At 37.7% G+C, this 13,125-nt stretch overlaps 1 protein-coding gene across 1 annotated transcript in view; it reads right to left on the bottom strand.

Moving 5' to 3' along the window:
- The window catches only part of LOC139730763 (gamma-tubulin complex component 3 homolog), a 33,064-nt gene that overhangs the window by 16,844 nt on the left and 3,095 nt on the right, over nt 1-13,125 (bottom strand). The window contains exons 2-8 of the mRNA XM_071641625.1: nt 5,998-6,120; nt 5,411-5,459; nt 4,709-4,770; nt 3,797-3,864; nt 3,269-3,346; nt 2,262-2,451; nt 1,192-1,249 (exon numbers count right to left, since the gene is read on the bottom strand). Of these exons, the coding sequence (XP_071497726.1) occupies nt 1,192-1,249; nt 2,262-2,451; nt 3,269-3,346; nt 3,797-3,864; nt 4,709-4,770; nt 5,411-5,459; nt 5,998-6,100 (608 nt within the window). The 5' untranslated portion in view covers nt 6,101-6,120. The remainder of the gene's footprint in view (nt 1-1,191; nt 1,250-2,261; nt 2,452-3,268; nt 3,347-3,796; nt 3,865-4,708; nt 4,771-5,410; nt 5,460-5,997; nt 6,121-13,125) is intronic.

The following is a 13,125-nucleotide window of genomic DNA, read 5'->3' as shown; positions in this document are numbered from 1 at the left end:
GATTCCTTAATTTGGGGGGAGGGGGGAGGGGGGGAGGGGGGCAGGAGCATGGTGCCAATTCTAACAAATTGAGATCCTAACCCCCTAGGGATGCTACCTGCCAGGTTTGGACAACATCCATCATGAGGTTTTCAAGAAGAAGATAAAAATGTACAATTTAGGCCCCAATTTGGACCTCCCCAACCCCCCTCCCCTGGGTCCTAACTTATAGTATTAACTTAGCCCTATCACTTCTAATTCTAGAGAAGATTGTTAAAGATTCCTTAATTTTGGGAGGTTTGGGTCCCTTGGGGCCCTCCAGGTGGGACACAGTGCCCATTTGAACAAACTGAGATCCTACACCCCTAGGGATGCTACCTGCCAAATTTGGTGAAAAATGGGTCATGGTGTTCTCAAGAAGAAGATGAAAATGTACAATTTAGGCCCCATTAGGACCTCTCCCCCACCCCCCTCCCCTGGGTCCCAAGGGGGGGGGGGGGCCACCCCTGATTCCACCATGAACAAATTTGAAACTACAGTCATCAATGTACCAACTCATAGTATTACAGTAACTTAGCTCTATCACATCTGGTTCTAGAGAAGAAGATTTTTAAAGATACCTTCAGTTTGGGGGGTTTGGGCCCCCTGGGGGCCCCCTGGGTAGGACATGGTGCCCATTTTAACAAATTGAGATCCTAATCCCCTAGCAATGCTACCTGCCAAGTTTGGTGACAATCTGTCTTGGGGTTTTCAAGAAGAAGATGAAAATGTAAAAAGTTTACGCACGACGGACGATGGACGACGGACGCCGGACGAAGAGCGATCGCAATAGCTCACTTGAGCCTTCGGCTCAGGTGAGCTAAAAAGGATGACCAGTATTTGGGAAAATCAATATCCAAATGATTCCATTTCAATTCAGAAGGCATCCAAATAAACAAAATTTACCGTGTATACAGCAATAATCAAATGTGTCCACACATAAAATTAAAAATCACTTTTCCTAAAGTGCATATTTGCAGATTAACTTATCTTCAAGCAGCGTAATTAACTCACAGACTAAATTCTGTTCATCAGGACTTTCAGTACCACCTGTGGTATTAAATATACACGTGCACATTGCATGGATTGATTGACAATGTCAAATATGATTTCTTTTGAGAGACTACACCTTTAACCAGAATACTAGAGAGACAATGAGCTCCACCCACTCACCCTGGAGCGTAGGAGTGTGGGGTTGGTGTCGGTCCACTGATACTGCTGATAGCACTTCCTGAGCAGGTACATTGTAGAACACAAAATGGAAGAATATCTGAGTGAAAACTAAGGAGTACTGTAAAAGTGGATATTTTCACACGACTAATTTTTTGCACTCAGCTGGGTAAGGAGAGTTTTGCGTGTTTTTAAATCCAGGGAAACAGGACATCAACTACTGGAACATATATGGCAAGCAAAAATATTTGTGTGCCTTTATTTTCACGCTAGCTTCAGGTTGCACGGAATGCGCACAAATTTGAACACCATGAAAATTTCCACTTTTACAGTGTCTCTGCAATCTCTAGTCATTTAACTATTGCATGATTTTCACCAGTTTAATCAATGCATTGATGTGTATTGGATTTGAGGTAAAAACCTGTAAGCAGTCTTACACAAATCAGCACAGTTCCTATTCAAAATATGAAAATAAAAACATCCAAAATTATAACAGTAAAAAGCAAACTGTAAACTCAGATAATATCACATTAAAAGGTATTAAAAGAAAAGACAATTACATTCTATTATGCAAAAATCTCACTCATGTTTTACTGTCTAACGAAGTCATGATCATTCATCCACATTTCATTCAGAGACAAGAAATGTAGTCATGTATGCACAATGTCTTTATCATATATATTGTTCTTTCTCTTTCCATGTGATAATGCTACTGCAATTCACATCACAGGCATTTTCAGGAGGATTATCACATTTTTAAGTAATCACACTTTTAAGTAATTACAGATAAGGATGCCTAAATTGACGGCATCTCACAGGCTCTGTATGCTAACATCAGGATTTCCTAAAAAACAGGTACCTAGGTAAATAATTTCTCACGTTGGGTTTATGACATGATACTCAGATAGTATTCCCCTACATGACAACGGAAAAGTGTGAATTATCACTGATGATCATGTTAAGACTACAGATTTCATTGCTCTTGATTTACACATCATGCCAAGAGCCTGTAGGTTATCCGAGTTTAAAAAGATGTTTTACACTGGAACAGCTTTCTCTGACTTCACACTCACCGATCCCACTACTATGTGAGGATTTGGAGGAGATGGTCCCAGCACTGATATCTCTTGGGAGAGGAGTCTGGGTGGGGTGCATAGATGAGCCCCGCCCTCCACCAAGAGGCTCAGCCCTGGGCAAGTACGGGGTGGAGGTGGCCAGCTTGGGTAGACCTTTACCAAATATAGCAGCAGCACTCTTGGAGCCCTGTTATAAGACATGTTATATTTCAGTCATTCACAATATAATCAACATGATTGTCAGATATCATCAGTATGCAGAAAGTGCAGTGTAAGCTGTCATTTTGATAAGGGTTTTATCTTTGTCAATTTTGCAAATGATGAAAAACACATGGTGGAAGACCAGCTAAAGGTGCCTTACCTTTGAATCCCTACCATAAATGCACATGGATCTATGTAAAAATAGCACATGATTTTCCAAGGAACCAATCCACACACAAACTTGAACAGAAGTCATCTTAACAAATTTACTGAATGAGTTGTAATGTTACATTCAAATACATGGAGAAACACCCAAGCACACAAATGTTTGGAAAATCATGCAGCCACTATCACTATCAAAATATCTATGAACAAATATTGTCGAGCAAACAACTGATATCTTAAATAGTTTATTTTCACACTACTGAGAGTGCTACTACGATAGTGCGTACCTAATGGTAAATCTGGTTACACTGATTATCACTTCCAAGAGTTTGTTTTCTTAATCTTCATCATTCTACTACATCAGAGATAATGTTGTCCTGAAGAACAATGCAGCTAATATTTCTTTTTCAAGTCGGAACATTATAAATGCCTTAATTCATCACATAAAACAAATAAAACAAACAGCTGAAAAGATGTCATATTCAGTGACATTACTGGCACATGCTTTGTAAAGTCATTGAAGAGACAACTGCTATATGACATATTTTTTGCAGGATCAAGTATCACCACAATTATGATTGGTATAACTATTATCACTATCAAAGCATGATCCTTAGATGATTCACTCAAAAACTTACCAGCTTCTTGTTTCCCTGTTTCTCCTCGCTCAGTGTCAATAAAAGATAGAGAGCAGCCCATCTGTTCTTCAGAACTCCCTACATCCACAACATGAAAAAACACATTATGAGTTTGCATACCACTTGTTCGTGTATTCAAGCTTGACATAAATAACTGTAAATCATGGACACCATCACTGTGAGAAGATACACTTACAAATAACATTCAATGAAAGTAAACTAGCTCATATACAAGTACTCTTGAACTTTCTCTTCAAGAAGAAAAGCAAAAGTATCAAAAGTATCAACATAAATGCATGAAAAGTAAATTAAGCAATATTACAGACATAACCCATTTGTAGGGTTGCCAATTTTCCTATTAGTTGTACTAATCAATAGTCAGAACACAAAAACAAATTACAGAACAAATTGGTGGAAGAAGTCAACCCCTCAATAATCACTTTGATAAAGAAGGGTGATATATCAAAAGGAAAAAACAAGCATTACTGTAGTTCTTTTCTTGTACCTGTTTAATATATTGGTATTTACCTGTGATTGCAATTTTCGATGCAGTTCTGAAAAGTATGCTGCATCCATCTCTCTTTTATCCTTGGCCACTGGAAGTCAAACATATGGTGAAAAATGACAAGCTTACTCATATCATTCTTGCTTTCTTTTGTGTGTATAGAGAAGAAAGGTGCATCCATATCAATCTATACACAGGACATTGACACACTGACATACCCTGTATTACCGTGAATGTTAACCCGTTGAGGACGAGTCTCGAGAATACTCGGACAAGTGTCAATGGAAAATGCATGTTGTAGCAAAGTCAGCCTGTCCTCAAGGGGTTAATGTTTCACAAACATAAATTCCTGCTTGTGGGGTTTGTGTCTTGACTGTCATATGCTTACAATTTGCATAATTTTGATTTTAATATCACTATCATTTGAGCATCTTTCCATGGCTTCATCATAAACATAATAGAATTTCAGTAACAAGATCGGTAACCTACTAATCATGCCATCTCAAGTCTACACAGCTCTAAACAATCATTTTTAACCTAGAAGTAACAAAATACATGTACTGCTCCCAATGAATTAAATTGATGTTGCATACACTTGTATGTATCTACAAATTATTAAAATCATGTGCAATATAAATGACACTATGTTTTTCTGTAATTCCGAATCATGAGTTTGCTGCAAGTTTGTTTAAATACAACCTAAACATTCTTTCAGCTACTTTCTTTAAGGAAATAATGCAAGAAAGTCTCACAATTCTTTTTTTTTTCTTTCATTACCACAAAACTGACTATCTTGATATTGTATGTACATTGAAGTTTGTAGCTTCCTTTTGTTTACTCTTTTATTTTCCCAAACTACCTTCAATTTTTTTTTTTTTTTTACAATTACACATACAATTTCAGAATAATACAAATATTATTTACATTGTACTTACATTTTCTCTTTATTCTTTCAGCAACTTGGAATTCATCATTTTCTATTGTCGGTGTCAAGTTGCTGAATGGATGAGAAACACAAAATTGCTTTAACTTTAAAAGTCATAGTGGATTCTGAAAACTAACAGATTTCACAGCATGAATTTAACACATATCACAATACAAACAAGCCACCATTAATGCATGCCAAGCCTGGGAAGAAAATACAAATTTGGGTAGAACTTTCAACAAGTGATTGTGATATTCTACCTAACTGCAAAATTAATCTATCACATTTCACTTCTTCCATTTAGACAGGATTTTATAAAATTGTTTGACCAAGTCATGTCATAAATCTTGACTGCATTAATCCAAATCAGTGTACAAACTTTGTTTTTTGCAGTGATCACGAACTGTCTCAAAACTCTGAATATGTTGCAACGCAATATATAGGCCTACTTAGAGCTGTACATAGCTAATGCAGCGAATGCATCGTGTACTTGCAGAAAAAAATTAAAACATGACAGATCTCCTCTGTAAATAGAAGTAAAAGTACCTTATCTTGGTATCAGATAGTCAAATTTCATACATATCTCAGTTATACCATGCATTTTGGGATCAGCAATGTGCCTGAACAATGAGGTTTACCTCCGTGTTAAGTTATCATAGTTAAGCTAAAATAGGGAAAATAAAAGATGGCAATACACATAGATATCACATACCTGCTGATGACACGAACAACATACTGGAATTGGGTCGATACATCCTCTCCTATGAACGATGAAACATCAATAAAATCATTCCCAAAGTAGATATGGAGATGAAAATAAAATCAAAGCTTTTTTTCAGAATCTATGGATGTTTCCTAGTCTCTTAAAGATATTTAATGTAGGACAGGTTTACACGCAAAACTGAAAGTATCAAGATGCTATTATAACTAGTACAGCATCTGATTCATAAATCCAGTATGTATCAAATTCCAGCACAGTGCTGTCTAAACACATCAATAATCTGATCAGGAAAAAAAAAATTAAACAGAATCAAACACACACGTATCTTTTTTTCCATGCACAAGTAACTAAACTTCAAATGACATTAACATTCAAAAACAACAACAAAGATTTACAGACACACCCACAAACATCCTAAGAGAAGTATACAGCTATTTTTTCCCCTCTTTAATAAAAAATTTTGACTGATAAATCAAGAGAGGGAGAAGAACATTACAAAAAAATACATGTTCTATGAACAGATATATTGGTAAAAAGAAAAGATGGAAACAGACAAACAAACGAAGAAAGGAACAAACCTTCTTTTTTGTTGAGTATTTTCTGAACCAGTCTGTGCAGTAATCCAGCTGGACTCTGGTCCTCCCCAGCCTGGCCCACTTTGGCCATTTCAGCAGAGGCCATCGTCCTCCTCACGAGACGGCCTGGATAAACCCACGAAATGAGAAAAAGAAAGAATCATCAACAGGCTAAGTAGATTCTAGAAGGCAAACTTGAATATGACAAGATGTTGCAATGTGACATCATATTCAAAGCTTTGATACACTTCATGATTGCCAGGGGCAGATCTAGCTTTTTGCCAAGGATGGGTGGGGGTGGAGGAGGGTTTCCAGCCAGGGCACAGGAGGTTTACAATGAACATCTCATTTTGTTCTATACATTAATACAGTCTATTAACCAGCACTACCATAATATGATGCAGCACGTGTTACCCTGGGGTACCACATTGTGTAGCACCACCTCACGTCCACTCGAGGACAGCCGCAGAGAAATGCATGCACTGGTGTACATGTCATTCCCATGCCACTGCATGTCATACTATGCAGGCATGGTACGCTACAGATGCTAGCAGAGCGTGTGCTTCTGTGCAGTGCAGTGCAGTGCAGGAGGCTAGCGTGCGCTAGCTCCAGCACCAAAATAATTTCAACTTTTTGGCAAGCCAGGGTACAACCTTTAAAAAAAATACATAATTCAACAAAATGGATGATTTTTATTTGGTACCCTGGGATACCATTTTTGTCATCATATGTAGAATGTGAGATAGAGAGAGCCTGTTGTATAGTGATATGCACGTTTCCCACAGTTCTCTCAAGGAAAAGTGCAAAGGATACCATGCTGAGGCACTGCTGACATGAGTGCAGACTCATTATTCACGAAAGTAAAATGTACATCTGTACATCCGACAAGTCATATCAACATGACATTGTAATATATACACTGTATGCAACTTGACATCATAAAGTTTGTATGCTGCTGTAAATTCTGTTGTCCCCACCTTAATGGCATTAATCACTTTTTAATGAACATTTCAAAGAAAAGCTAGAGTCTCAGGGGAGCTTGTTTATTCCTCATTTTTATTAAAAGGTGGCTAGATTTATGTAGTGATTAGTGTGTCACTGGCAAGTGCTGTGATATGCCTACAGCCTACATACCCGACTACATGTATAGTATAAGGTGAATTATATAAATTTTATGTAACATGGATCATAACTTTCTGGTCACTTTGTACAACCAGATCTAGACTAAGGTTCAACACTTTTCTATGTCAATTAAGTAGAGAACCTGATTAACTCAGTTGCAAGCCACCCATAATTCAACCACAACACAATGCCGTCCAAAATTTGCCTGCCTGCTAGAGGAAGAAACCTATAATGCTTCTGCGTATGATCGAACCTTGGCATGGCAGGTTGAACCTTGGTGCGGGTGCTGATAAGTGGTATCCTAATTCCTATCACTCTGAACTTTTATGTGGAGACCACTGCATTAGATTGGCTTATTCGCCATATCACTATAAAACAGTACTATCAGTACAGTGCTCTCCGCATAATCGGGTAGGCTCTGGCAGAGCGTTTCTTACCCGATTAAGCGGAATAACCGATTAAGAGAAGAACACGTCTCATTCACAACTGACACACACAATGTGTATTTACATGCATTGTACACTGCAACAAACACCTACACTGTATGCTTAACACGCGAGCTTGCACGGCACATTATACATGTACCTTACACTTGCTCAGTCACGAGCAATAATTCACACTCTTTTTATGGACAAATATGTCTTCAGAAAACTTTGTTGTTTGACTATAGACTCCTCACTAACATGCAGACGTTTTCCGAAATGAACACGTCTCTTTGCGTGCACTAGTCATGTAGAACGTCGGGTTACTTTTCAAGAAGTGACTGGGGAAAAGCAAAATTATAGAGCTGGTGCATGGCCTGATTTTTCGTTGCAAACTTCTTGTATTGTGAATGTTGTTGCTGAGCAAGGGAGGAGCACAAGTTCAACTCCTGTCTGTCTATGCAATTGTGAGTGCCAGCTACATGTGCAATGTTGTTTTCGTGTGGCAAGTCGGTGGCAAGTACATGTGTTTTCATGTTTAATCACTCCCCAAATGATCGGTCTTCTTTGCAAATTAAGCAGAGAATGTGATTAGCCATGGAAAATTTGACATGCATGATTTCTTAAAGGGACTATACAGTTCTGGTTGAGGTGAGGAATTAGCTTTTAACATTTTGTGAGATATTCAGAAACCACTCTATGAGATGTCAAAGAGCATGCAATTCTATGGGGTATCAAAAGTTTATTTGATGAAAATTGGTTTTGAAATGGCCGAGATATCCCAAAACAAGGTGAAACAACAGATCCTAATAAAAGGCATGGCCTGTCGTCTTTTATCATTATCACTTTTTTGGATATCTCAGCCATTTGAAAACCAATTTTCATCAAATAAACATTGAATCCTTCTTAAAATTACATGCTCTTTCATATTTCACAACAGATTTCTCAATATCTCTCTTAAGAATGTTATAAACCTGAATCCTCATCTCAACCAGTACTGTACAGTCCCTTTACAGTGTTATTACTTGTTACTTGTTACTTGTTGAAATAATCCCAAACTGCTGCCCCATTGGAGCTATACCGCGATGAACAATCCTTGTTGTGCGTCAACAAGGGTGCAGCGGTGCCATAATCGTAACCCACATATTTACAATAAAAGTGGTTGAACCTGTGCAAGTAAAAATAAGGTTGGCTCCTTACAGAACATTGGTACCAGAAGAAGGTTGCATAGTGTTGACATGTCGGAGTGCAGCCTCTCTGAATTCTGTTGGGTTGGTGAGTTATGTTATATATCTATCTATTTTATAAAATATGGGTAGAAATCAGATTAGAAGAAAATTATAAATTACCCATTTATGCGGAGAGGCAACCTGATTATCAGGTAATTTTAATGTGCACTGGAACTGACTCTGACATTACTACCCATTTAAACGGAGTACCCATTTAAGCGATACCCGATTATGCAGAGAGCACTGGACTCATTAAATGACAGCACACTGGCAGAGACAAGGTGTTACAAATATTTGGGGGTGGACATACAGTGTATCATCAGATTTGTCTTGGAACATGCACTTTGGCAGAACTTGTGCTAAAGCCAACAGAACCTTATTAGAATTTCTGACGCAAAACTTGAACGATTGAAGAGAATCAAAGATATGACGTATGAGACCTTTGTAAGATCATTGATACCCTAGTACTTGATTCTGTTTGACAATTTGGTTTGGGACCCCCTTTAATACTCAGACTTTGATAGACAGATTGGAAGGTGTGCAAAACAGCAGTGTGATTTGCTTAAGTGGACTATTCTAGGCACAGTAGCAACTGCATTAATACTGATAATCCGCAAGCGTGAGCTACAGCTGTAGACTGGGAATTGCTGCAACACCGACGCAGGGTAGGACGCATCATCACATTCCATGTGGCACTTGCGGCATGCGGGTCGCCTATCCCTCCAAGTTTGCGTTTGAAAAGCATTGCATCCGGTCCAAAGGGTTCTCCGGAGGTGAAGTACTCATTCATTCCAAAAACTACAGGGATGCCAAGTTCAAAAAAATTCTATGAGTGAGATTTTCATGACTCGGCATCTCGGCACGCGAATGTGGTTTTTCCTCCTTGCGGCCTCCCACGGTAGGGAGCTTTTTCAATTTTGAGCTCTTATGGTGCAATCAGGTGCATACTTAAGTGACTATTTTTTACTTATTTTGAAAGACAAAAGGGAAATATAACTTCAATTGCAACTATCACTTTAATCTTTTGAGCTATGCTCATTATTATAGGCCCAAGTTGCAGACTTCGCCCGAAGCGTGAGAAAAATGGGTGTCATGCGTGAGATCGTGAGATGGCCCCTAAATGCTTGAGCCTCATGCAGAATGCGTGAGACTTGGTAGCTCTGAAACTATCACATATTGGAATGCAATACCACTGACAGTCACTGGCATCACAACCATCAAACAAGGATTCCTTCAAAACAGCAACCTTCCAGAAAATCCCGGGGCTCTCCTCGTGGGTATACACACTCAACACAGTTAGACATCTAGGGTGGTATTCTGAAATTCATCCTCAGTTTCTTCCTAAGTCAGAAACTTAGGAAGTGCCACGGAAAGGCAGAATTGGTATTCTCAAATTTCTTCCAAGGCACTTCTTTGTAAAAATTAGGCCATCCTTATTCCCACCCAAGTCCTTTCTTAAAGGGGATGGCTAGTAACTGATCAGTGGGAATCAGTGGGATTGCTGAGGGATGATTGTTCCAATCCTTGTGGGATTCATTTAAGAGTACATTATATATCTATTCTTGTGTGAAAACTATTTGCTTCAGAATGGTCTCATAATCATGTAATGTGCAGTTTAATGTTTCCAGGTAAGCGTCCCTGGTCAGTGACGGGGCATTAATCTGCACATTACTTGAATATGAGACTGTTCTGAAGCAAATAATTTTCACACAACAGTAGATATATGATGTACTCTTAAATGAATCCCACACGGATTGGAACAATCATCCCTCAGCATTCCCACTGATTCCCACTGATCGGTTACTAGCCATCCCCTTTAAGCCAATACAAAATGTGATATCATATTAGGAACCTACCAATGACAATCGCATTACTATCGTATGACGTAGCTTATATAGGGTCAAATACACGTGTGCGCGGCATGTCCCCTTTCTCACGCTCATTTCGCGCATCAAAGTACATGTGCGCGCAGTGAATGACAAGCGCACATACAATTGTATCACGATGTTTGCAGCTTGCTATTCTTAACAACGTACGTGGGCAATTCCGCGGTAACGGAATTACAAATCAGAGAATTTTGGCTCATATTCTTTCACCCTGTATACAGGATTGATTACTTTGCCTTCTCTTGAGACATTTAAAAGATGCAGAGGTACTCACACTGTCACCCCAAATACAAATTTGTTAAATGTTCTCACTTGGATGGTTACAAAGAAGGTCTATGTGCAATGGTAACGGAATTACCAGAAAATTTAGTCACAACTTCAACTCTGACTTTGGGAGTTGTTTCTCTGAAATCTATAACACATACACTGTAGGTTGTTGTCTGATTTCATCTTTGATTGTGTTGACTTCAATTCAGTTGTATTGTTTTTCAAATATTTCATCACATTTTCAAAGCAGCAGGCTTTTTCCCTATAAAATCAGTGGTAACGGAATTACACAAATGGTAACGGAATTACGCCTTCTGAAATACACTGGAAAAAATACACATTCTTGGTACTCATGTATTCTGAAATGTCTCGATAAAGATTGTTTATGCCTTTAGCAATAATATAACCACTAAATAAGTACTCCCTAGCCTTTAACCTTGAATTGGTACAAGTGTATAGGTGCCAAATGAGTTTTTATTGTAAAAAAAACATAAAATGTTCAGGCTAACGACCGTGATTTGAAGTCGTAACTATGTCAGTCAAGATCTCGTAACTTCTACGTACCACATCCATCAAAATTTGTCTACTTTCAAGTTAAGAATTTCACACTCTGCAGGTAAATGACATGTAAGGCACACGGTAACGGAATTACGCTAGAATAGCCCTACACAAGTACAATTCTATAAATCCAGTCAACAATACTCAAATTTTCTTGTATTTCTTTTGTTGATATCATGCAAGACAGATTTCTCTGTTTTCTTCTTCCTAAATATGCCAATAATTGACAATATGTGTGAATTACTTACAAGTATTGTACATAAATATTATGTGCACATGCATAAGAAAATAATTAAAAACTGTCGGGATTGACACTGAATTTAAATCTAAATTATAAAGTGCCAATTTACAGTGCAAGAGCACAGTGTGCAGCCCCATCATTGGACACAATGTTTAAAATTAAGGATGAACACTAAAGATGCTTGAAACTTTTAATTTTTAAAGTGAAAAGATGCAGTTGTGGTTCAATGACAAATATAACAAATTACAATTCAATCATAAATAGAAAAGAAAATTTTCTTATATGATTATGGTACTGCACCAGTGCTTAATCATTATTATCTATATGTTGTGGCATATATTAATCACTAAAAACTTGTGACATTTTACTAATAGCTGAAGTTGCCCCCTGGTATATAATGTAGTGCATAATTTGATAATTCCCTTACACTGTAAGTCCTACTTAAGCCCACCAAAATAAAATGAACTAAACTAAAAGGAAATAGAAAGCAGCAAAATAACTTTAACAAACTACAACTTTTACAACCATTAGAGTCCACCAAATTCTGTTACAATGTATTTCATAGAAAGGTAAGAGGGCCTCTTTTATCCATCTGCAGCTCACTGTGTTAGAGTTAGATTAATCAACCTGTGAATAATGTTAGTATTTACTTCTGACCACACAAAATTTCCAAATGACGTCTTCAGAAAAATAATCATGACCAGGCCTATAAATTTCCTACAAGTTTCCTGTCTCTGTCTTTCTTCTTTGACTTTGTCTATTTTCTCATCCTGAGTGTTGCCATGAATTTACTCACAAGAAGTGTGCATCTTCTCTTTTGCAGTAAGTTGTATTTTGACAGCCTGAAAGCAAATTATAAAATACACTGTAATGGCACTTGTATGAAAGGAAACTGGATTGTACAGCAAATGGTAACATGAAGAGTAAAGGTAGAAGTAGAAGCCCATTGACTTTAATATTTGAAATCTTCTTAGGATGGGAAAGTCTAGGCCTAAATGTTACATTTTAGAGCTGTATCACAATTACTGACTGGGTATTAAATGTTCTTCACAAATGGTGTTTTTGTCTTTATTCCTTCTAAAAAGAAAGGATTAAAGAACAAATTTCAAAGGGTAGCAGATGTATCTGTATCAAAGGGGCATGAAAATCAAAATACATGTCTCTGTGGAGGAAAGATCTAAGAAACAGATGAAAGAAGGTCATAGTCATACACTTACCATTAAAGATAAAGGACTTGAGGATGAAAACAGGACATGTTAAATAAAAGGTCAGACTATCGACTTGGTGATAATAAAGCCTTTAGCATAAAGAAAGATCAAAGGTGTCACATTCAGTGGGCATCCCGTGTCAAGTAATGACTTCTATCACATTGTGTATGATCCTTCTCTGAAATTCTTGATCTTTCC

Source organism: Diadema antillarum, unplaced genomic scaffold, assembly GCF_040938485.1.
Source record: "Diadema antillarum isolate AM-2024a unplaced genomic scaffold, OU_Dant_1.0 seq00000333_RagTag, whole genome shotgun sequence".
In the NCBI taxonomy this organism is placed as follows: Eukaryota; Metazoa; Echinodermata; class Echinoidea; order Diadematoida; family Diadematidae; genus Diadema; species Diadema antillarum.
The sequence above is the reverse complement of the archived record's forward strand: the minus strand, read 5'-3'. Positions and strand labels throughout refer to the sequence as shown.